At 49.7% G+C, this 24,125-nt stretch overlaps 1 protein-coding gene across 1 annotated transcript in view; it reads left to right on the top strand.

Moving 5' to 3' along the window:
- LOC144729502 (plexin-A2-like) overlaps positions 1-24,125 on the top strand; it is a 101,255-nt gene that overhangs the window by 37,419 nt on the left and 39,711 nt on the right. The window contains exons 10-14 of the mRNA XM_078609838.1: positions 7,438-7,689; positions 12,702-12,851; positions 15,969-16,203; positions 22,606-22,748; positions 23,099-23,367. Coding sequence (XP_078465964.1) covers positions 7,438-7,689; positions 12,702-12,851; positions 15,969-16,203; positions 22,606-22,748; positions 23,099-23,367 — 1,049 coding nt within the window. The remainder of the gene's footprint in view (positions 1-7,437; positions 7,690-12,701; positions 12,852-15,968; positions 16,204-22,605; positions 22,749-23,098; positions 23,368-24,125) is intronic.

Genomic DNA, 24,125 nt, shown 5'->3' with positions numbered 1-24,125 from the left:
CCCGTTTGCGACCCTGGTGCGGCCGGGTACGGGTACGGATAAGGAATCAAAACCCGTTTGCGACCTCTGCTGCCGAGGCGTCCGCCCGGGCCCTACGTGCCCGGGCAACCTAAAATCTTCCGCCTCCGCGACCGTCGCCAGGCGCTGATGAGCACCCTCCGTGCGAAAGGCGGAGCTGTGCACCCGTGAAATTGTTTTCATGGCGCAACTGGCCCAGCTGCAGGCGGTTTTGCAGGTGGTGTCTCCACCTCTCTGCCGCGCGGACCGTAATTCCACACAGCTGGATTGCATAGACACCTCCGCTGACGATAACTCGAACGAACGGTGAGTATTGTGCTGGCAAGCGGCGTGCGTTGCAAATTGAGCAGTGCTTTCTGCGCGGGGAGATTTATTGAGTCAATTAAATGACATCTGCAACAATTATGCTCTGTATGTCCTCTAATTAGCCGATTGTTTATTTGTTTACTCGGTTTCTCGCTACCGTGGAGTATTTTCGTCTGAGGCTCATGGTGAATTTGTTCTCAGGCTTGTTTTCTCGCAGCCTTAATTAGCGCACCCACTCGCAAGTCTGATAGTAAGATAGGAATTATAAAATGCACCCATGATCAATCCACTGCTGGATTAATGGCTTATCAAGCTATCATCATCGCTTCCACTCAAGTAGGGGCTTTAATCCTGGGCATGTGTCCCTCCTGCTGCTGCTGCTATTCCTTCGCTAGTCTTGACCAGCGGCCATCACTGCTAATAACAACGTGTCCTGCCCAAGCCTCAAGTAATCTTCTTAACAGTCAACGTGATGTTCTTGGTTATTTCGGTAAAGTCACGTAGAAGGGAAACAATAAAATAAAAAAAATTCTCACGACGTTTCGACTGCAACACAAGCAATCATCATCAGTTGTGAAAAAAAAACACAGCAAGAAATTTTGAAAAAAGTGTCGGTTTTGTCACACCTGATGATGATTGCTTGTGTTGCAGTCGAAACGTCGTGGGAATTGTATTGTTTTATATTTGTATTATTTTATTGTTTCCCTTCTACGTGACTTTACCGTAAGGAACACGAATACGAATCCCTGCAGTCACGAAAGCTTTAAAACAAAAGTCAATATGATGTCTCCGACATGCCGACGTTCTCTGACACACGTTCTCCTCTTGCAGTCTCTCGGTATCATTCCTTGCACGCACCTCTCCAGTTCAACACGAAGGCTTTCGTGACAAATATTACTCACCGTGAAGGTTCGTGGGTTAGATCGCGTGAACACAAATGTGCCGTTAACCCGCCACCACCAGACACAGCCAATTAAGTACGGTTTGTCACGACAACAAAACGTGCCAATTAGTGACTGCTTCAGCACATCGGTTGTGTGTGTCGGAGAACAGACCCGCAACATTAACGTCACGTTCATATTCACACGATGTAGCACCTCGCTCCATGTCTCTGTGCGCACTTGTCAGTGGAGACATTCAAGAAGGGGCCACGTGGCCCCAGGGAACACAGTACTTGACCCTGAACCGCCGGCAACTTTGGGTTTACATGCGAACAGCAGCTGCACGTGATGAAACCGTGCGTTGACGCACGGACAACCCCCATCACATTCATGTATTCATCTTCGCAGCAGCAGCAGCAGATGTTGGCTAGCCATCGAACAAAGACGGCCACTGCATTGCGTGCGTTCAGATGCGCTTCTGCGGCCGTCTGGAACGCACTTCCGATATTAAGAAGCCACCGGAGCTATGCACTTTTAAATCATCATCTAGGTTGAAAACGTATTTCTTTAGAACTGCTTGTTTGTGTTTAGTTTGTTGCCGTTCCCCTGCACCTCCGATTAGCACGGTTGGCTACATATGGTGCGAAAAGAAGTTCAACATACATACATTCCCAGCCCTGAAAGGTAATCATTTCAGTTTTAATGACCACGTGACTCGTTTTAAAAACGGGGGCCCCGCTAGTGCGGACTCAGCAGCCTGCTGCAGCAACTTCAGGACTCGTTCCGTTGCGCCATCCCATCTCCCCGGGTTCCCGTTCTCCAACGCTGGGTGACACGGCGTTCGCAAACAGAGTTCCGAACGGGAGAAGCCACCGGTCGCGCGACGTAACGCCGCGAACAACACATCGGAATTACGATTGGGCGACAAAATAACAAAAATGTGATCATTAAAACGTTTTAATTAACAATCCGCAGATGGACGTTGTTAACGGCGATTAGCTTGCCGCGTTTCTCTCAATGAGTCTCAATGAGTCCCGTCTCGGACCGCATTTTTGAAACCCAGTCAACGAACGCGCAGGGATGTATTTCCAGGGTCACAAAACCGAACCAGCAATATTCTGCGGCCGTTTGTTTGTGTGTGTGCATCTTTGTGTGATGAGTGGTAGCGTGACGGTTAGTGGGCTGTGCTAGGAACCTGGTGACCCGAGTTCGATTCCCGCTCACGGCCAACACGAACGGAGATTGTCTGAACCCGTTCTGGGACTCCGCTAGGTCGACTCAGTCTCAAATGAGGTCCTGGAGCGGTGTGTAAACATCGCCACTAGGGAAACAAAGGTGGCCGGGCATAGTGCTTGCCACGCCCTTCATAGGTGCTCGCTCACAGCACTTGCTCCTGCGGTCTGTCAAGGCTATACGGGGGATCTTTATCTTCGTGTCTTTGTGTGATTGTCGCTTAATTGACTCGTCCCAACACGGCGGTGTAATTAGCTGGGACGCACGAAGGCAACGCAACGCGTGCTTCGAAAGGCGTTTCGCCCATTAGGCATCGCTCGCCAGCGGCTGTCGAAAGAGACGCGCATTCACAATTCAGAATCTTTCTTTAGCCTGGAGAAATCCAATGGGCTATGAAGCTCTGTTTCACAGATGTCCGGTAAGGGGCGGGTCAGAACGTTACAACAACAAACAGTCCACTAAAAAACACGCAAGGAGTGCAAAGTGTAGGAACGGTAAGCAAATCGCTATGAACTGTTTATTTTTAATTTTACCAGGTAAGGCCCACTGAGCCACATAGCCCTTTTTCAGAAGCGACCCGGTCACCACAAAGGATAGCTCAACGCACTGGCTTATCACGTGGACATGTATATTCATTCATCCATTCCTCACGCATTAGTCAGTGAAGGAGCCGTTGAGCCAAACGTGTGACCTCTTGCGACGGCATTCACGTGAGCTTCTCTTGGCTTCATACTCTTAGTTCTTTCGGTAAAGTCACGTAGGTAAAAAATGAAATTAAAATTAATAAAAATAAAACAATAAACTCACGACGTTTCGGAGGCAACACAAGTCTCCGTCATCAGGTGGGACAGTCACAGCCGGATTAGCTGCATCAAGTGAGGCAAGGATTCAAGATGTAAGCCCTTAAATACAAGTTTAGGGGGGAGGAGAGGGGGGGGGGGGAGCTTATCAGAATGTGGTAGCCAATGAATGGAACGTATCGGGAAAGAACTAAGAGTATGAATCCTTGCAGTCACGAAAGCTTCAAATCTAGAACTTCTCTTGGCTGCCATACACCGGTGTCTCGAGTGATTTGTTTGATCCACGTGTCATTGGGGGAGTGGGGTCACGGGGACGCGCGCAATTCCTTTGAGTGTCGCGGTCTCCTTCGAACGTCGACCGCCGACTGAAGTGCGCGGTTTTGCTGGAGTTTGTGCATCAAAGACGGGGGGGGGGGGGGGGCGAGGCGCCCAAAAAAAGTGACACGGCCGTCTCCGTCGAGCTAAGCTCCCGCTCGCTGGGAGGCCGCTCGCAGACGCAACGGTGACATTTGTGACGAAGTCGAACCATCGGACGCCAAGGAGGCGTCTTTGGGCATCGCCGAAGAAATTCACAGCAGCCAAAGAATACTCGAATTCGTCAAGGGGATGACGGGAGTAGCGTGTTAAACCGGGACTGCGCTCTAGATAGTCGGCTTCATCTGAGAAGACTCGGAAAATGAAGCCAAAATGGGAATATTTTTGACGATCTTGGGGGGAAAAAACCGCTGTCACGTGGCATCGACAGGACTTTAAAACACAATGTAATTAACAAAAATACTATAACAAAAATCTAAACTATTACTTAAGTCATTCTACCAAAGAGACATTAAATGTTGAAACTGGTCCAGAATGTGTGTTGTATGTATGTTGAACTTCTTTTCGCATTGCACGTAGCCAAACTTGCTATTCCGAGGTTTTGAGTCAATTGTGCTGAAATTATGCATTCCCAGAAGGCCGTGCGGCTTATTGGATGTGTAAAAATACCTTTTTATATTGTTTTGTTCATTATTTGTTTATGTGTTCATTGTATTGCCTGCTGTGTATGTTGAAAATGGGAGGTCAACGAGTCACCATTGCTTAGCAGTTAAGCTTCAGTCATCTTCCGAATCATCTTAAAATATTATCCTCCAATCTAGAATCCATCCGCTGTAAGGGGTAAAGGTGCAGCTACGGCCTCGCAATGTCTTGCTGCAACGACTGCTGGTGAAAGAGTCTCAGCTATGGGGGGGGGGGGGGGCTCGAGAGAGAGTCCCCCTCGAGGGCATTTGGCCTTCTCTTTCACGCTGGCCACACGTATTGTCACAAGTGGCAGTTGCTCTTGTCCTTACCCCCCCCCCCCCCGCACTTACAAATAGCACGCTTGCCTATGTACGGTGCGAAAGCAGTTCAACGTGCATACCCACAATTTACAAAGATCCCCCGTATAGCCTGAGCAAACTATTGGGACAAGTGCTGTTGGCGAGCATGCATGAAGGCACACGAGGAGGTGGTTGGCGAACACCACGCCCAGCCGCCTTTGTCTCCCTCGTGGCGATGTTTACACACCGCACCAGGTACTCATTTGACGCTCAGTCGACGTAGGGAAAGCTCTTTGGACCGGTTCAAATAATCGTCACCGGTGCTGGTCGTGAGCGCGGGAATCGAACTATGATCGCCAGGTTCGTAGCGCAACGCGCGAACCACTGCGCCACCGCTCCCCACAATTTGCCCCACCATGACGCACGCACGCACGCGCGCGCGACTCACTGCGGTCAAGCCATTGACACGTGCCGCCGGGCAGACCGAGGCGGTGGTGGGGGTTCAAGAAACTCGCGTCGTTGTTTCCACCTCCGCGCCGCGAGATCGCATACGGATGCCACGTCCAGCGCGCTCGCCGTGACAAAATAAAGACCGCCACCTCCCCCCGTTGTTGAGCGCGCCGAAAAAGCGCCGTCCGAGCGTTGGAACACTATTCCCTCTCTTTATCTTGTCAATCTTCTCGATTGATGCCCGTATATATATATTTGAAGGCTCGCGATAGCCGTGTTCCGCTGGAGTTTTCCAGACATATTTATGGTGATAGCGGTGGGGGTCTTGGTGGGTGTGGAGAGGGGGGGCTAGACATATCTGTGAGTGAGACCGGCTTGGAGAGAGATGAACAGAAGATGAAACTGCTCTGGCTGTGATTGATATGCTGCCTTGCCTGCCTGCCTGCCTCACTCGCCACGATAACCCCTTGCTTTCAGAGACGGCACCACTAGCGCCATCGCAGGGATGGTGGCGATGACCTCATTGTTGTTTGTTTGTTGGTGTCTACGTTTGCTTGCCGGCTTGTCATATTTCACGGATGCTCGTGTGATTTTTTTGTGTGCGTGCGCGCAGACAAACTCACCCCCCCTCCCTCCCCAGCTGTCACGTGAGCGGCCGACTCTGTCTCCCCGATCAAGTCTAGACCCAAAATCCATGCCTCTTCTCCTCCGCCGCCGCCACCACGCGACTGCCTTGTCTGCTGTCTGCGCCGCGTCTTCCCGACTTGCGCATTTGCTTTGAATGGGTATCGTCTGAATTTCTGTGTTGTGCGGCGCTGTCCGTCGCGGCTCGTACCGCCTTGCCCGCGTTCCAATTCCATTCGGGGTTATGTTTATGGAGACATTTTGAGCGTCATTATTTACAAACGCCGTACTCCTCCGCCCACTCTCCCACCACGACGAGCGTGTACGCGTTAAGTAAAAAATAAAAACAGGAATCGCGACCCCGCGAACGCGTTTACCGTTTCGCGTGAACTCTTTGCAAAATGAAACAAAACTCGACAAGTCGGCGGTGAAGCCGCAGCGTGGTCCATTTTTTGCTCTCGGGCGTGCGCGACGTGACAATGACTCGAACGCCGGCACGCCTGCGTTTGGAAAACATGAACGCACAACCTCCGATTAGCACGGTTGGCTACGTACGGTGCGAACGAAGGTCAACACACAAATACAACGACTCGGTGAATTACGCTGCTCGTCGGAAACACAAACGACACGTACCTGCGGTGGGAAATATTCCCTTGCAGGTTGGGTGTGCGTGTATGTGTGTGTAGATTATATAAAATGACATCAAGGCGTTCCAAATCGTTGTATCACACGTTTCGTTTAGCGTAATCTGCGAGTTTCAGAGCACCGCGAGCATCGCAGCCTCGACGTTTTCCTCCCTCGCTGCGTTCGCTTCAAAGTGCCGCTCCTGGGTTACCGCGGCGAGCGAGACAAACAACCCCTCACCCCCCTCCCCCGAGCGAAATTCCGCGAGACGCACGCCGCGTGTGGCGTTGGCGACGAACGTGACATTTCGGCGTTGGTACGTTTTGTTGTTGTGTGTTTACTTTCATGCGACTCTTTATTTTGGCAATGCGAGCCGGACTCGCCAGGCTTTTCGATAATTATACAACCGCCCGTTCTGCCGCTGTCCGCGCGGCAGCGGTGTGCGTCTTGAGCGTCGCTCAGCTGGCGAGATAAACAAAGCGGCCTTTCATTTGCGCTTGGCGTCATTAAGTGTTCAATTCTCTATATTTACGCAGAAAACATTTCAAAGTTCAATTATCATTTAGTTTGATCCCTTTACTGGCTTGTTTTCAGCATGCATTTTTGTTTTCATGTCGGTGCGTAATTACTGCCTGCGGCGATGGCATTTGCTTCAAGTAACGTGATCATCAATAGAGAGTATGGAACGACAGCTGAAGAGTGCGCGGAGAGACGCGTGCTTGGGGGAATGACATCGTGAGACAGACGCAGGGCCGTGTGAGTTACAGAACGTGCGCGGGGGTCGTGGCATAATTCAAACTCAAGGAAGGTACGTCGGGCCTTGTGAAGGACGCGTCGAGGAGACTATGAATGACGATGCTTGCTGGTTCAGCCACAGCAACGGAGTGGCCGCCAAGGAATGTAACGCGTCTGGGGATGACGTCCATGTGAGTTTAACCTCGGATGAAGTCCGCACTTTTCAGGAGTGTCCGCCACAAAATGTAACGCAATCCTCGAGCACACCATCCCTCGATGAGATGGAGCGATGAATCCAGCTCGTGTGCAGGCGCTGGGTGGCTTATTACGTCTCGGCGTTCGCGCGAGGTGGAGATTTGAATCGGCGTCGATAAAAAACGACGATGACGACGGAAAAATGAAAACTAAAGAGGCGCGTGTGCGCGTGTCGTCCGTCCGTTCTCGTGTCTCCGCCGCCACCTCTTGCAGACGTGCGTGGTCTACAACGACACGCGCATGGTGTGCAAGGCGCCGAGGATCGCGACGGAGCCGCTGGGGCCCGCCGGCCTCGAGCCGGGTGTCGGCCCGTCGCGAGTCGACGAGTTCGGCTTCGTGCTCGACGCGGTGCGCTCGGCGCTCGTGGTCAACGCCTCCAGCTTCCTGTACTACCCGGACCCGGCCTTCGACGTGCCCCTCGCCGGCGCCGTCCACGTCAAACCCGGCACGCCCATCATCCTCAAGGTGCCCGCTCGATCTCGCCACGCTTGCTCGACTCTCACTGCCTCATGCTGCTCCCATTCCTGCCTCTGCTTCTTCTTCTTTTACTGATGCTCCTACTGATACTCTTGCTGCTGCTCTTCCTACCACTGCTGATACTGCTGATGCTCCTGGTCACATTGCTGCTCATATTGCTGCTGCTGCTACTACTGGTGCCCGCTCGCTCTCCCCGCTGCTTGACTCTCACTGCTCCTGATGCTCCTGCTGTTACTCCTGCTGCTGCTGCTGCTCTTCCTACCACTGCTGATACTGCCGCTCCTATTGTTGCTGCTAATGCTGGTACGTACGTTGAACTGCTTTCGCACCGTACGTAGACAACCACGCTAATCTAGAGGTGCAGGGAAAGGGCAACAAACTAAACACAAAAAGCAGTTCTCAAGATATGGGTTTACAGTCAAGATTTAGAAGTGCTTCTGCTGCTGCAACTGATGCTCCTACTGCTGCTGCTGCTAATCGTGTCAGTGGGCGTGTGTGATCGCCCACTGTCCACGACCGCATTGACCGGGGCTGCGCACAATCTCCTCGATTCATCCAGGAATGCCTCTTCCTTAGCTTACCCCTTCCTCAGAGATTCACTGCGAACATGACGCTCGCTACTCACCCGTCATCAACTCACCTGAGCCTCACCCGTCATCAACTCACCTGAGCCCCACCGATAATCATCTCACCTGAGCCTCACCCGTCATCAACTCACCTGAGCCTCACCGATCATCAACTCACCTGAGCCTCACCGATCATCAACTCACCTGAGCCTCACCGCTCATCAACTCACCTGAGCCTCACCGATCATCAACTCACCTGATCCTCACCGATCATCACCTCACCTGAGCCTCACCCGTCATCAACTCACCTGAGCCTCATACGTCATCAACTCACCTGAGCCTCACCCGTCATCAACTCACCTGAGCCTCACTGATCATCAACTCACCTGACCCTCACCCGTCATCAACTCACCTGAGCCTCACCATCATCAACTCACCTGAGCCTCACCGATCATCAACTCACCTGAGCCTCACCGCTCATCAACTCACCTGAGCCTCACTGATCATCAACTCACCTGAGCCTCACCGCTCATCAACTCACATGAGCCTCACCGCTCATCATCTCACCTGAGCCTCACCGATCATCAACTCACCTGAGCCTCACCGATAATCTACTCATCTGACCCTCACCCGTCATCAACTCACCTGAGCCTCACCGATCATCAACTCACCTGAGCCTCATCCGTCATCAACTCACCTGAGCCTCACCGCTCATCAACTCACCGGAGCCTCACCGATCATCAACTCACCTGAGCCTCACCGATCATCAACTCACCTGAGCCCCACGATAATCATCTCACCTGAGCCTCACCACTCATAAACTCACCTGAGCCTCACCGCTCATCAACTCACCTGAGCCTCACCGCTCATCAACTCACCTGTTGATATGAAATGCCGTAGGGAGAACCCAACCCCCACCCACTCCTCCCTCCCCAGCAGTGTTTGCCTATCCATTGCACAATTTTCAAACGGGGGCTTCGCACCACAAGCTAGGCAATTGTAAATGATCAAACGGACCGATGTATCCCAATTATCGCCGTCTGAGTTGTATTCATTGTAGATTTGAAGCTTTCGTGACTGCAAGGATTCATATTCTTAGGTTTTTTCGGTAAAGTCACGTAGGTAAAAAATTAAAATAAATTTACTATTTTATTTTTATTTTACTTTTATTAATTTTATTTTTTTACCTACGTGACTTTACCGGAAAAACCTAAGAATTTGTATTCATTCGTTCCGTCGTTTTTCAACCTCGGTCGCACGAACTTACGCGGCGAGCTTCCAGATCGTTGTGACCGGTGGATCTTCCCGAGGAGCATCGCTCCGGACAACGATGCGTGAATGCGTAAATGCGTGGAGTGTGGCCGCGTTGTGCATTATAAAGATGCGCGTACAACGTAGGTGGGTGGGTGGGTAGGTGGGGGGGGGGAGTGAAAAGACACCCAAAACACCTTTTTGGCAGAAGCTGGCCAAAACCCTCTAATTGGACGGTGCCGGCGAGCGAGTCCTCGGGGTCGATGTGCTCGGCAAGGTCATCTATATTTCATGTCCCGCGCGGCATTGGCGGGGCGAGCTATAACGATGAGGAAGGGAATCTGTAATGCGGGAGGAGGAGGGGGGGGTAGGACCTCGAGAAGCGGTGAATTGTTCGGCCTTTTAATGTCAATTACCCATGCCCCACGAAACCGAACACTGACAGCCGGGCGGGGCCGTGGCACGGTGGCTACGTCGCTGCACGTGGCTTGCCCTTCTGTAATCCAGCGCTGTGGAAGGCAGCAAGAGAGGGGGGTGGGGGGGGGGGGTTGGTGGATCACCGCACGGATTTTGGGCAAAAATCTCTTCGCCGTGGGCGTCGAGGAGGAGCCGTCGACCTGATTTGTCGGGGCTACGGCGGTACAGCAACACATGTGGACTGCGCCTCTGCCGTACGTGATAGGGCGGTGTTCTGTAATGCTGATATGAACGATAATGTGATCATTATCGTTGTATTAGCGTTACAGGATTCCCTCGTTATGCGCAAGGGATATGTGAAACCTCTTTGTAATGAAATACCGTGAGTAAATACGTAAATAAGATTAAATACATGAACATTATGGAAACGCAAATATATGTAAATAGCTTATAATGGACATAAAGTAAATACAAAGACATATTCAGGTATTAATAGTTTATACATTAACTTACCTTACATTATGATGATGCTACACATCACTTTCTCTCTTGATGCAGTTCCAGATGCAATTCACGGATAGCCAAAATCGCGGATAGCAAGCTGGATTGCTGTACATACATTCTGCAAAAGTTAGCTTTGCTATGTTTTTATTTCGGTAAAACATATAAATATACAATTAAATATACCCGTAAATACACATATATACACGTTAGCATAGAAAAATTACGATATTAAGTAATGCCATTAATTAAACTGCCCAAAATAATATTTAGAGACAACAGTACAAAATTTCAAACACTAGCCACCTGCAAAACGTGGGGTCGTGTTTTCTGTAAACGTGCTTCTACAGAAGTTTGCCCAGCAGCTGTGATTAGTCATACATTTAGAATTATGCCATATCCGTTAGCCACCGGGCGCCGTCGATTTTAACTTGGTGTGAACGGTGATCTGTGTGTGCGCTTGCATTCTACCACACGTGCACACGCGTGCGCGAGCGTCACCCAGCGGGTTTTACTCGACAGCGCTACTGGGAGAAAAAAAAAACCCGGCCCCCATCAAGCCTTGAGTTCCGATTCCCCAGCCACGGCTCACGCCAGTGGCGAGTGACGGCCCGGGCAAAGTTCTGAGTGCCTGGTCGTCTCTGCATTTTAAAGGAGTAGTCCCCCGTGGTTCCGGTGTGTGTGTGTAAGTGACATCGCTGTGGGGTGAGTCAGAGAGCGCCGGTCACACCACATCATCACCTTGTGCACCACAACGGCCTAAATAGGTGCTTGCTAACGGCACACGACTCAACAGTGTATCTAGATCTGAAGTTTTCGTGACTGCAGAGATCCATCCTCTTTGGTTCTTTCAGTAAAGTCACATAGGTATGAAGTAAAATAAATTTGAATGTCAGCAGTTCTCCTGCTGTATCTGACGGTCGCTTGTGTTGCAATCGAAACGTCGTGATTTAATTTATTTTATTGTATACCTACGTGACTTTACCGAAATAACCAAATATTATCAACGGCGCATGTCGACGGTAAGGGGTGTCTCTGTTTATGCACACCGAGAACATGTTGGTTGGTGAGACGTTTCGAATGAATGCATTACTCTTAATTTAAGATAATGATTTATATTTTCCGCTTCGTCACGATCACTTTCTTGATAAGAGACAATAAGCAAATGAGGCAGTCGTACAGATAAGAGCAGGGCAATTCAGACGGACGGGACAATAAATGAGATGGACAGACGGAAGAAAGAGGCAGACGAGATTGAGAGAGACGCAAAGACAGGACAGGCACGGGAGAGAAATAAAATGATGAAGACAATTTTAAGCGAACAAAAAATCATGGGGAAGAGAGACGGGCAGATGAAACAGAATGAACGAGACAGGTGAGAGAGTTTAACACGTAGTAGGCTGTCGTGACCGATATACATAAAGCTTTTGTTGGGTTAGACTGCGTAAATTCAGGGCGCTTAAAATGTGTTTTTAACACTTATATGGGACTGTCGTTTTTAATAGAAAAAAAAATTAACCCGTAAAAACAAAGTTTTTCACTATAAATCCTTTATATGCGTGGCGGCTAGAGTCCTCTCGTCCTCTGGCTTGAGATGGCTGCCACCTATGGGTCAGATGATTGTCTGCCAGCATTAAGCAATTGGTAATTAAATATTTTAAAAAAAATTCCAGTGTAAAATTTAGGAAAAACATTTTCACAAAAATGTATTGTCACGCACAACGAGTCTGTGTGGAAAATGTCAGCTCGATTGGATCACGGGAAGTGGGTTAAAACACGACCGAAATATTTGCACGGTCGTAAGCAAGCAAGCAAGCACGCAAGCACGCAAGCAAGCAAGCAAGCGAACTTAATATAAAGGATTTAAGAACGGATAATACACTGTAACATGATAACGAATGTAACGTTAATGGCTTCAAAAAGTCAAAGAGTCTCCACTTGTTCGCCATCGTTGTCAACGCGTGCCTGGAATGTCTCCAAGTAGTCTCCAGAACACGGAGGAGGCACATTTGTCGTGGTTCTCAGAAGTGCTAATTCTCAGAAGTGTGAAAACATTTCTTTGAAGCACCCTGTATAAATGTGTTTAACAACACAGTGTGAATGTGTTGAACAACACGTTTAAATTTCCGCTATCTCACCAAGAGAAACACACACAATTGAGGGAGCCATGACAAAGACACACACAGGCAGATAGAGAATCAAGAGACAAAAACAAAATCACAACAAAATCACACTCCTGTCTCCCCTGAAAAAAACAAAAAACAGGGCCGCAACCTGACGCCGCCGCCCTCTTCCGGGGGGCTCCGCCTCAACTACACAGCGCTCGTGGGGGGCCGCGTGTGCACCGTGGCGATCTCCGAGACCCAGCTGCTCGTCGAATGCCCTCCCAACCTCACCGGCCGGCACACGCTGACGGTAAGCCCCCCATCCCCACAACCCACGAGTGTCGCGGGAAGAACCAAATCGTCCCGTGAATCTGTCTCTCGCTGTCTGTCGCTTAGCGAGCCGTGGTGCCAACGGTTGGGCAGCGCGCCGAACTTGCGATCCAGAGGTCGCCAAGGTAGTTAACATCGCACTGCGGTAGCGAAACGTTAACCACCTCACCTGGTTCGCAGGAGGTCGTGGGTTTGAGCCCAGCCCTGACGCCTGTTCATTTGAAGTTTTTTCACGTCCTTCTCTCCGTGGTCACGTGGATTTTTCTCCGGGTCCTCTGGTGTTTCCCTCCACTTTTAGAATCGACGTGCCTGTTGGAGTCTTTGGATGCTATACATTTGTACGTGATGCGGCTCTCCGTTGAGCTCACACTTGTGGTCAGGTCGCTTCCACAAAAGGGCTACATAGCTCATTGGGCCCTACCTGGTAAAATAAAAAATAGTTTTGTTAGCTTAGTTTAGATTCCACCACCCGGCGTGGCAGTTGTTGAAACGACGGTGCAAGTTTCTCAAATCCTCTCCACCTCGGTCCATGGGTACCGCCACAGTTAGTCGATAGGTGGGGTAAAGTGGGGATGCTCCCACCTCTTCCAAGACGTACGATCGGCGCGGAAGTCGCAGACCAAAGACCCTCTCGAGTCCCCTGTGGTGTAAGTTTCTTCCGCCAACGGTAACGTGAGACGAGCATTTGCAGGGCTGCGCCTTTACCCCCTTGAAGCGTTCATCAACCAGGTAAAAATGTGGAATGAAAACTGAAAAGTGCGCAAAGGAAAACGGGGAGACGCACGCTTGGAATTGCGTTGAGAGATATAAAGAGGAACATGCGGATGAGATATCATGCGCAGGGTAATGGCGTGAATAAAAGCATTAATAAGAGTGGGCTTGGGGGACGTTACATTGCTAGAAGGCGATAATGATGACGATAATGACAATTACGGCCATTGATTAAGAATAATAACGGAATGGCAGCCAATTAATGGAATGGGTCAAGATAACGTCAAACCGACGGAGATATAGCAATGGAATGACATCGGAGAATCGTGAGAGGTGGCAGTGGCTTGCGGGAGGGCCTTCATCCAGGAGTGGATTGACCATGGTTGATGACGACGGATGGCTTCCACCATGTGTGCACAGTGCAAGGCGTTCACCACGTGTGCACGAGTGACAAAGTGAATTAATCACATCGGCCGGCCTACGGAAAAACTCCAGCAGCCACCGGTGCGGACCGCGCCCCACCACCGCGCCAGGGCGTGAGAGCCACTCCATGCAGTTCCTCCAGACGCTGCCGGTCAGCAGGCAGGCAGGCGGGTGGGGCGGAACGTCGGACGTCGGGCGGGACGAACGCGCGGTTCACACCGACGGCACGAAAAGAAACGCCGCGCAGCAGAAGAGCATTATTATAATTCCCCTTTTTGTATTTTTTTTATATTCATTAGTTTCTGTCGGCTAATTGTATTTCTTTTTGTCTCTTATTCCGCCATTGGTTTGGGCGCTTCCTTTCATCGCTCGCTCGATGTCCAAATTGATTAACCCCTGAAAACAACATCAAACGAAGCTAATTCGATGACTTGGAATGCTCCCGACGTTGGATCTGCTTATGCTCGAACACCTGCTATCTTTTGTAAAGGGACGTGCCTTTCAACCTCGGTGGCTTGGTTTCAACCACGAGTGCCGAGCGAAATGCTCAGACGAATGGAAATGTTTAATGAGAGGAGTTGGAAAGAAAGCGGTGGCTGGAGAGATGAAGGCGGAGTAGCGTGATTGTAAATTAAAGGCAATCTAATTGGAACTTGAAAGACTTGTAAGTCAACAAATAAATGTTCGAAATGATAAGATGGAAATGTACACGGTTGATTGTGGCAGGTGTAAGGTGACACCGACGGACGTGCTGATGTGGAGACGAACGGAAAGATTATCAGACACATAGATGGATAAACGGGTGGATGGTTGAGAAAGATGGATGGATGGCAGAAATAGTAGACACGTGAGCGGATAGATAGATAGAAATATAGATGGATTGACACATTCATTGAGATATGAGTGCATGGATGAAGAGACGGATGGACAGGCAGGCAGACAGACTGATAGACGGACAGAGATATAGATAGATGGACAGATGTAAGGACATACAGATGATCGGTTGGAAGGGATGGATGGATGGCATAATTGACAGACACGTGAGCGGATGGGCAGATAGACGGACAGATGAATGGACCGATAGATAGACAGCTAAAAGGATAATTGGGCAGATTGACAGATGATCAGTTGGATAGATAGATAGATGGACAGACAGGCAACAAATGATGGGGAGATGGATGAATGCACATACAAAGGAACAAATGGACGGATGGGCACGACACGGGAAAATACATATTTCAGAGTGAAATTACTGAAAAAAATGTTTATTTGCCAATTACAAAAAACTCTCCACAAACGCAATTAATTGACAAACATGGCTCTTAATTATCAAACATCCCAGTCCGCTGAACAATCTCCTCTTTAAAGTATTTTGTTTACGGTTTTATTCCCATTATTATTATTGTTGTTTTTGTTGTTCTCTGAAAAATACATAATTTATTTTATTCCGGGAATTCCTTTGGGTTGCTGCGAAGCCCTTTTTTCTGTAATGCCGCTAATGCCTTACTTTGAAGAAGCAAATCTATCGTGTGTTTTTTGTTTCATTTGAAAGTAGTTTTATTTAAAACGTCGTGTTCCCTTCTGTCCGCGCTGTGTGCCTTGCGTTGTGTATGGGCGCCGCAGTGGCGAGGTGTTAACTACCTCGCCTGGTATACAAGAGGTCGTGGGTTCGATCCCGAAACTGACGCCTGCTGTATAGTTGGAATTTGCATGTTCTCCCGGTGGTCGCATGGATTGTTCTCCGGGTCCTCCGGCTTTTCCCTCCACATTTAGAATCGACGTGCGTTCAGAGCATTTGGCTGCGATGAATTTCCACGTGACGATAATGAGCCACTCTGTTAAGCTATCGTTTTTTGTGGCCAGGTCGCTTCTGTTAAAGAGCGATATAGCCACCAGCACTCGTGCCCAACAGTCTCCTAAGGCTATCCGGGGGATCTTTGTCTCTACCTTTGCGCGGCGCTAGGTGTGCGTGGGCGGCGTGGAATTCGCCGCCATCACCGTCCAGCTCTACCCGGACAAGTTGCTCACGCTGCCCACCATCGTCGGCATGGCGACGGGAGGCGGGCTGCTCTCGCTGGTCGTCGTGGCGATGCTCATCGCCTACAAGCGCAAATCGCGCGAGAGTGACCTCAACCTGGAGCGGCTGCAGACGCAGATGGACAACCTGGAGGCGCGCGTCGCCCTCGAGTGCAAAGAAGGTGAGCGGGCCGGCGACGGGCGCCGAGGAGCTGTGGCCGAGGGGGTAGGAGGTGAGATGGCGGGGGAGCGGGGGGCATGTGGGACACAGGGCAGTGGAGCTGAGTTTCCACTGAGTGGATAAGCATCGGTATCGACTGGGTGGAGGGGAGGTATAGCCGAGGGGTAGGACGTGGGGCAGCTTAGGAAATGATGCGGGTTTTAGTTCTGCTTCACAATTTATTTGAAGCCAACTCATCCCCGTTATCACACCCCCACCCTTATACCACCCCCGCCCACCCTTGCCTACGGTGACTTTCCACTGAACCGCAGAGTGTTTTATCAGAGCAATCTACAGCACGTTACTCTGTTGACGTTCTTGGGAAGCGACTGGAGCTATGCACTTTTAAGTCGAGATTGAAGAATCATTTCTTTCCAACTGCTTTTTGTGTTCAGTTTTTCGTTCTTCCCCGGCACCTCCAATTAGCATACTTTGCCAAGTACGGTGCGACAGAAGTGCTACATGCATACAGCCAGTCAGACACCAACTACCGACACCCAACTATCCACTCACCCTCCCACCTACCCACCCATTCACCCAAATACCCATTTACCCACCTAACCGCCTACGCACCCAAGTACCTATCCATCCACGCCACATTTACACCAGTGAGTCAGCCACCAACCCACCCAAGCGATGGTGGGTTAGGCCACGTGGTGGTCTTATGCCCTCGACTAGCGAGCGCTCGATTTCCGTGCCCGCTCCCCAGGCGGCACTCACGGCAGTCCGAGTGGCACGACAAAGTCCAACGTCGACGTTGGATTCCGTCGCTAGGAGTGCTCATCCTCATGACGTGCGGCGGATCTATCGGTCAGAATTGTAATCGTCACCCGGGCCACGTGCGATACTGTAGTGTCTTTGCGAGCGTGAATTGCCTTTTGTGCTTGGTTTGTTGTCCTTCCCCCACACCTCCGATTAGCACGGTTGACTACAAATGGTGCAAAAGAAGTTCCACACACACGCATTCCATATCGTCGGGTGGTGGAGGGCTCAACAAATATCATGCTGGAATTAAACTACCAGACGGTCTGACCCGGAAACAAATGCGAGTCGCTGTAATGGCCACGCGAAGATACGCTGTTGACCTTTGAGCTGGAGTCGAACTCAGAACCATGCGGCTGTGGATCATTGCTAACATTCTGACCGCCATTGGTGGACCAAGTAATTTGCCTCTCGCGAGGAGTTGTGACACTTAATGAGATCGAAAGCGCTCAGCGATGCTCTGCCACCAGTGGCCAGTAATTCTCGCTCCTGTCGGTAACCAATGAGATATCGGCTTCACAAAGCCCCCGTGCTCTTTCGCCACGATTCTCTACACCAATTTCCGGGCAGATGTTGATGATCAAATATCGTTGATTTTCCTCGATCGATCATGCGCGACGACGGCCGGTTGCGGGGCGCACGAGCCCGAGTGCCAATTCCCGCTCATAGCCAACACGATTATCTGAACTGGTCTTGGGCCTCCAAAAGGTCAATTCAGCCTTAACGAAAGGTGTCTGTTCGTGGTTTTAGCCACACCACCACCTGCTAATGCCCCAATGCGGCCTTAACAGATGCTCGCAAACAGCACTTACCCCAACAGCCTTCTTAACGGCGGGGGAGGAGGGGGGTGATCGTTGTTTGGTCTTTGCGCGAGCGCGCGTGCGTCTGCAAGCGTGCGTGAGTGCGCGTGAAAGGATTGATTTTGTTGTTGTTATAAAGAACTAAACGTGCAAAAAATATCTAAACATTTCCTTTTAATGCAAACAACTCAACACGTGCAAACAAACAAACAAAAGATTACCCCGTTCATTTATCTTAGCGGAGAGCACTTTCACGCCGCAACACAAACGGATTTGAGCAGCTTGCGTCCGATAATAATCGCAGGATTAAGGCACTGGCGGAAAAATTAACACGCGAGTTTGAATTGGAGGAGACAAGCTGCTACAACCAGTTGTCATGAAAATAATAATAATAATAAATAACACATTATGTACACACACATATATATATATGAACCAGCCTCATGTTTCCAAAGTCCAGAAATAATTTGAAATTGCTTGCTATCGAAAAGGGGGAAAAAAAATGCGTTTCTTTTTTCTTCTTTTTCCCGTGGACGAAATAGAAATTCTGTCCGGCCTGGCGTGAAGATATCCCGCCGGGCTTGCAAATGCATTTGCAGTCAGGGTGTAAATAACGACGCGAATTTCAAACGCGCCCAATACGGCATCGGCCGTCGTGACATGCTCCCAGAATATGGACCGGGCGGCATCTGCGATCCTGAAATTTTCGCCTTTATTATAATTACTTAACTTTTTTTTTAAATCGCGTTCTTTTGGCAAGGGTGCTTTGTCCACACGCCTCGCGGCCACTTCACATTGATTAGTCCATCGCGTTATGCGCGGTTCTGCAAACCGCGCATAACGTGCAGTTATAAATCCCCTTTTTTGTCAATGCAATCGCTGAGTGACCTCGCGCAGTTTCGAATGATTTCGTCCGGGGGAATAATGACTACGGCGACAACAACAAAAATCAGAACCGAACGTCACCATGGCGAACATTACGTCCAGCACAGCACGTCCGGCGCACCTCTCACTATGACCGTCGTGGCTACTACTGGGCAAGTGCCCACCAAGTCCAGTCTCGCAGCGACCTGGAAAAATATTTGGTGAGAGCGCCGCGTCGCATCGGTCACTGCGCCTTTATTTCCACGACGGATGCCTCCCACAAGTTTTCACTTTGCACGTTAAACCAGTTTCTGTAGTTTTGGCGGTGGTGGCGGCGGTGATGGTGGCAGTGGTAGTGGTGGCAGCGGTGGTGGTGGTGATGGTGGTGGTGGTGGCGATGGCAGTGGTGGTTGCGGTAATGGTGGCGGCGGTGGTGGTGGTGGTGGCGGCAGTGGTGGCAGTGGTGGTGGTAGTGGTGGCGGCGGTGGCGGCGCCAGCATCGATCGCTATAGGTAGCGGCGCGGTGTCCGTTTGCGCGACGCGAGCGACGGAATTAATCGAGCTTCTTGACTCCGACATCGCAAAAGTTCACGGTCCACGCGCACCACGGCCACCACCGCACGCCACCCGCCAACCGCCAGCCGCGCATTTCAAGTTCGGCTTCACGGCGTCATTAATCACGTCTCTTTATCGCGGCATTATTTTCAGGGCCACCAGGGATCGGGTTGCATTTTTGTTTGTTTGTTTTGTTATTGAAGAGGAATTAAAGGGCCCCTTTTTTGTGCTGCCGTTTTTCCTGGCTCTGTCTTAAAAAACAAACTATCTTGCTTTCATATTTCCTTTTATAATAACCCAGCTGTCTGCGTTCAGATGCAAACCCTTCGGGGGTTGTGTGTGGCTGTGGGGGTAGCGCATTCGGGAGCCCCGTTGTGGAATTACACTGGGAAGGCAGAAAGAGGGAGCGGCGTGGGTTCCGAGAGCCAGTCAGGTAGACGTCGAGTTTGGCTGTTGGGAAAGGGATGGTGATGACAAGGTGGTTAAGACAAGGTAGTTGGGGCGCCACGGTGGTGAGATATTAACTCCCTCGCCTGGTATGTAGGAAGTCGTGGGTTCGATCCCGACCATGACGCTTGTATATTTGGACTTTGCATGTTCTCCCCGTGGTCGTGTGAATTTTTCTCTGGGTCCTCCGGTTTTTCCCTCCACATTTAGAAACGTGCGTTCGGAACATTTGGCTGCGATGAATTCCCACCTGATGAGCCACTTCATTGAGCTATAATTTGGTGGCCAGGTCGCTGATGAAAAAAAGAGCTTGTACAGCTCAGTGGGCCTTATCTGGGGAGAAATAAATAAATATATGTGCCAATGGAGCGTCGGCCAAAGTTGGGGGTGAATAGTTCCCACTCATCGCCCGCCGAGGAGATGAAGCTACGAGATCAACTCGTGTTGCAGGTCACAAATCATAGCTCAACGGATTGGCTTATCGCGTAAAAGTTTAGAGCAGCCAAGCACACGTTGTTTCTAAATGTGGAGGAAAAAATCCACGTGACCAACTACTGTATACCGGGCGAGGTAGTTAACATCTCGCCACCATGACCGTTGCATCGTGAATACTGCGAGGTGGGGGGTAGGGACTTCATCCAGCAGTGGATGAAGCATGGCTGATGATGAATGTGGATGGGTCACAGGCCTTGAACCTTTTTTGTCGATTGAATCCTTTAGCCAGGGTTTTTTGTGTATTATTTTTTATCCGACAGTCATGAGACTTCAGAGAGTGAGGCTTTCCTGAGTAATTTAATACCGTGTTCAATACATTTAATCCAACGGTCAAAACTGTCCAACTAAAATGTTTCATTATCAAAGCTGGCATAAGCCAAATTAACTCGTCATCATCATCATCAGCCATGGGCAATCTACTGCTGGATGAAGAACTCGCCACTCCTTCATCATAATCGCTGTCAGTCCTCTGCTCAGTGTGTTTTATGAGATAAATTAAGAAATATTTTTTTTTAATTCGCTGTTTTTTTTCATACAATCATTGGCGTCCAGGTTGAGAACATCACCTGACCTGTAGCTAAGACCATCACTTGGCGATCGCTAAGGCCGTAAATTTACTAAAGCTTAGACCATCAACGAACCACGGCTAAGACCATCAACTGACTACACTTGAGAACACCGTTTAATCACAGGCAGCAGCTGAAACCCAGCATATCAGCTCCACGTGCTCTGTGTCTCTCTCTGACAAGGTCATTATAAACCCCACCGAACCACTCAGCCACCTCCTATTAAAACGTCTCAGCATAGATCTTTTGAGAGAGCCTTCCATTCAACGGCTCTCTCTAAGTGTCTCTTTGTCTTGAAAAAATAGACAAAATACTGCACTGTTTAAATTCATTTTATATCTCCCTCCCCTCCCTTTCTTTGTCAATTCGTCTCCTTGGAAGAAGTGGTCCTGATTCCTTAAGTTATTATAAGGAAGGCAATTTAGCCGAAATGTCATTGCCTTTCTTTTCACTCAGCGATGATAATTTTGATAAAAAAAAAGTCTTCGCTGGAACATTATTCTCAATGTAAAAATAGACACGTGAGCAGTGACACTTTAAATGTGCACTTAAATATAAACGCACGCCCGCGCATATCCGTGCTCGGTAATTTGTGCCTTTTCAGAGACGTTTCTCCGTTTTCATGGTTTAGTTATTTTTCTTTTCTCATATTACAGGAAATACTTTTGTTCCGAAATTGTGAACGGGGCTTTATTTTCGCCGTTCGATAAACTCATTTTACGAAAATTATAATCATCGGGCACCGCAACAGCAACAATGCGATTTACGCGTCGTACACAAACATAACATCGCCCCCCCCCCCCCCTAGCAGCGTTTACGCGGCATTAATTTTACATCTGTGTTTTGTAAATTAACATTTCGGTCACGCGTGGCCTGAACTTTTGCAGATACAAGCCCCATTTCTGAGCTCTTGTCAAATTTGTTCCGCCACCGCAACTGCCTGCCATTACAACTTCAGTCGTGCAAATCTATGCCCGGATATGTTAAATTTCGATTTAAAGCTTTCGTGACTGCAGGGATTCATCTTCTTGGTTCTTTCGGTAAAGTCACGTAGAAGGGAAGTAATAAAATAATAAAAACAAAACAGAATAAAATAATTCTCACATTATGTTTTGTTTTTTATTATTATTTTTTATTATTTTATTACTTATTACTTCCCTTCTACGTGACTTTACCGAAAGAACCAAGAAGACGGATATGTTAAGTCGGGTCTCAAATTATGCAGCGCAGGAGTCGTAGGCCAACATGAGACCCATAAACTCACAGAAAACCCGTAGACTATCATAGGACCCAGAGTGTAGATGTAGGACTCATAGACTTACCATGGACCCATAGACCACATTTCAGACTCATATAGGCTTACATATGACCCATAGGGTTACATGGTGGCTAGAGACTCAAATAAGACCCATATAAATTTCGATTTAAAGCTTTCGTGACTGCAGGGATTCATCTTATTGGTTCCTTCGGTAAAGTCACGTAGAATGGAAATAATAAAATAATGAAAATAAAACATAATAAAATAATTATCATGACGTTTCGGCCACAACGCAAGCAGCTGTCCTCAGGTGACGAACAGGTCTGACAGAATCTGAATGACTCTCTGTCTTCTCGACAGACCTGAGGACGGCTGCTTGCGTTGTGGCCGAAACGTCGTGAGAATTATTTCATGTAATATTTTCATTTTTTTATTATTTCCATTCTACGTGACTTTACCGAAAGAACCAAGAAGAAGACCCATATACTCAATTGGAGCCCACAGGCTAACAGGATGCACAGACTAACACAGGACCCACAGAATCACTCAGAACCCACATAGAGGATTTGTCGATGACCATAGGACCCATAGACTAACCGTGCGTGCATCCACCTCAGCGTTTGCGGAGCTGCAGACGGACGTGGATGAGCTGACGAGTGACGTGGACGGCGCCGGGATCCCGCACCTGGCGTACCGCACGTACGCACTTCGCGTGCTCTTCCCGGGCATCGACGACCACCCGGTGCTTCGGCCACTCGAGGTGCCCACACTTTGCTGCTGCACTACCTGCTGCACGAACCCCTGCCGCGAACCCTGCTGCACCCCCATGCTGCACGACCTGCTACACTCTGCACTGCACATTCATTCTGATGCATTCCCTGTGCACTTCCTGCCGCACTTGCTGCGGTGATGCAGTATGCACACCCTGTACAAACTGCATCACCGTAGCCCCTGCTGCTGCACCCCCGGCTTGCAGCCCTCTGTGCTGCAACATGCCACCAGCACCAGACCACCAACAGCCACCCCCCCCCCCCCACCTCGTCATCATCATCATCACGAGAATCTGTTCTGTCGCCCGCACCACGGTCGCCTACCGCTGCGCCAACGCAGGTGGCGGGCCACGGGCAGGAGAGCGTGGAGAAGGGCCTGGCGCTCTTCGAGCAGCTGCTGGGCTGCAAGCTCTTCCTACTGGTGTTCGTGCGCACCCTCGAGGCACAGCGCGGCTTCTCGATGCGCGACCGCGGCAACCTGGCGTCGCTCGTCATGGCCGCGATGCAGGGCCGCATGGGCTACGCCACGGACGTCCTCAAGCAGCTGCTCGCCGACCTCATCGCCAAGAACCTCGAGAGCAAAGGACACCCCAAGCTGCTGCTGCGGAGGTGAGAGGGAGACGCCGTGGGTGCGTGAGCGCGCACGCACGCGCGCACGCGCGCGCACACCGAGGGCGTTCACGTCGCAGCTGCGATCGTTGCTGCTGCCCGTGGTCGTGGACGATGGCTTCATCGTAATGATCGTCGTCACCCTCGTCGCTGTCGTCACTGTCATCATCGTCGTCATTGTCATCATTATCGTCGTCGTGATCATTGTCTTCAACGTGATTTTTGTTGTCATTATCGTCGTCACAGTTGTCATCATCGTCGTCATTGTCATCATTATCGTCGTCGTGATCATTGTCTTCAACGTGATTGTTGTTGTCATTATCGTCGTCACAGTTGTCATCATCGTCGTCATTGTCATCATTATCGTCGTCGTGATCATTGTCTTCAACGTGATTTTTGTTGTCATTATCGTCGTCACAGTTGTCATCATCGTCGTCATTGTCATCATTATCGTCGTCGTGATCATTGTCTTCAACGTGATTATTGTTGTCATTATCGTCGTCACAGTTGTCATCATCGTCGTCATTGTCATCATTATCGTCGTCGTGATCATTGTCTTCAACGTGATTGTTGTTGTCATTATCGTCGTCACAGTTGTCATCATCGTCGTCATTGTCATCATTATCGTCGTCGTGATCATTGTCTTCAACGTGATTTTTGTTGTCATTATCGTCGTCACAGTTGTCATCATCGTCGTCATTGTCATCATTATCGTCGTCGTGATCATTGTCTTCAACGTGATTATTATTGTCATTATC

The sequence above is a fragment of the Lampetra planeri genome, chromosome 32, assembly GCF_965212315.1.
Source record: "Lampetra planeri chromosome 32, kcLamPlan1.2.h2, whole genome shotgun sequence".
Taxonomy (NCBI): Eukaryota; Metazoa; Chordata; class Hyperoartia; order Petromyzontiformes; family Petromyzontidae; genus Lampetra; species Lampetra planeri.
The sequence above is the reverse complement of the archived record's forward strand: the minus strand, read 5'-3'. Positions and strand labels throughout refer to the sequence as shown.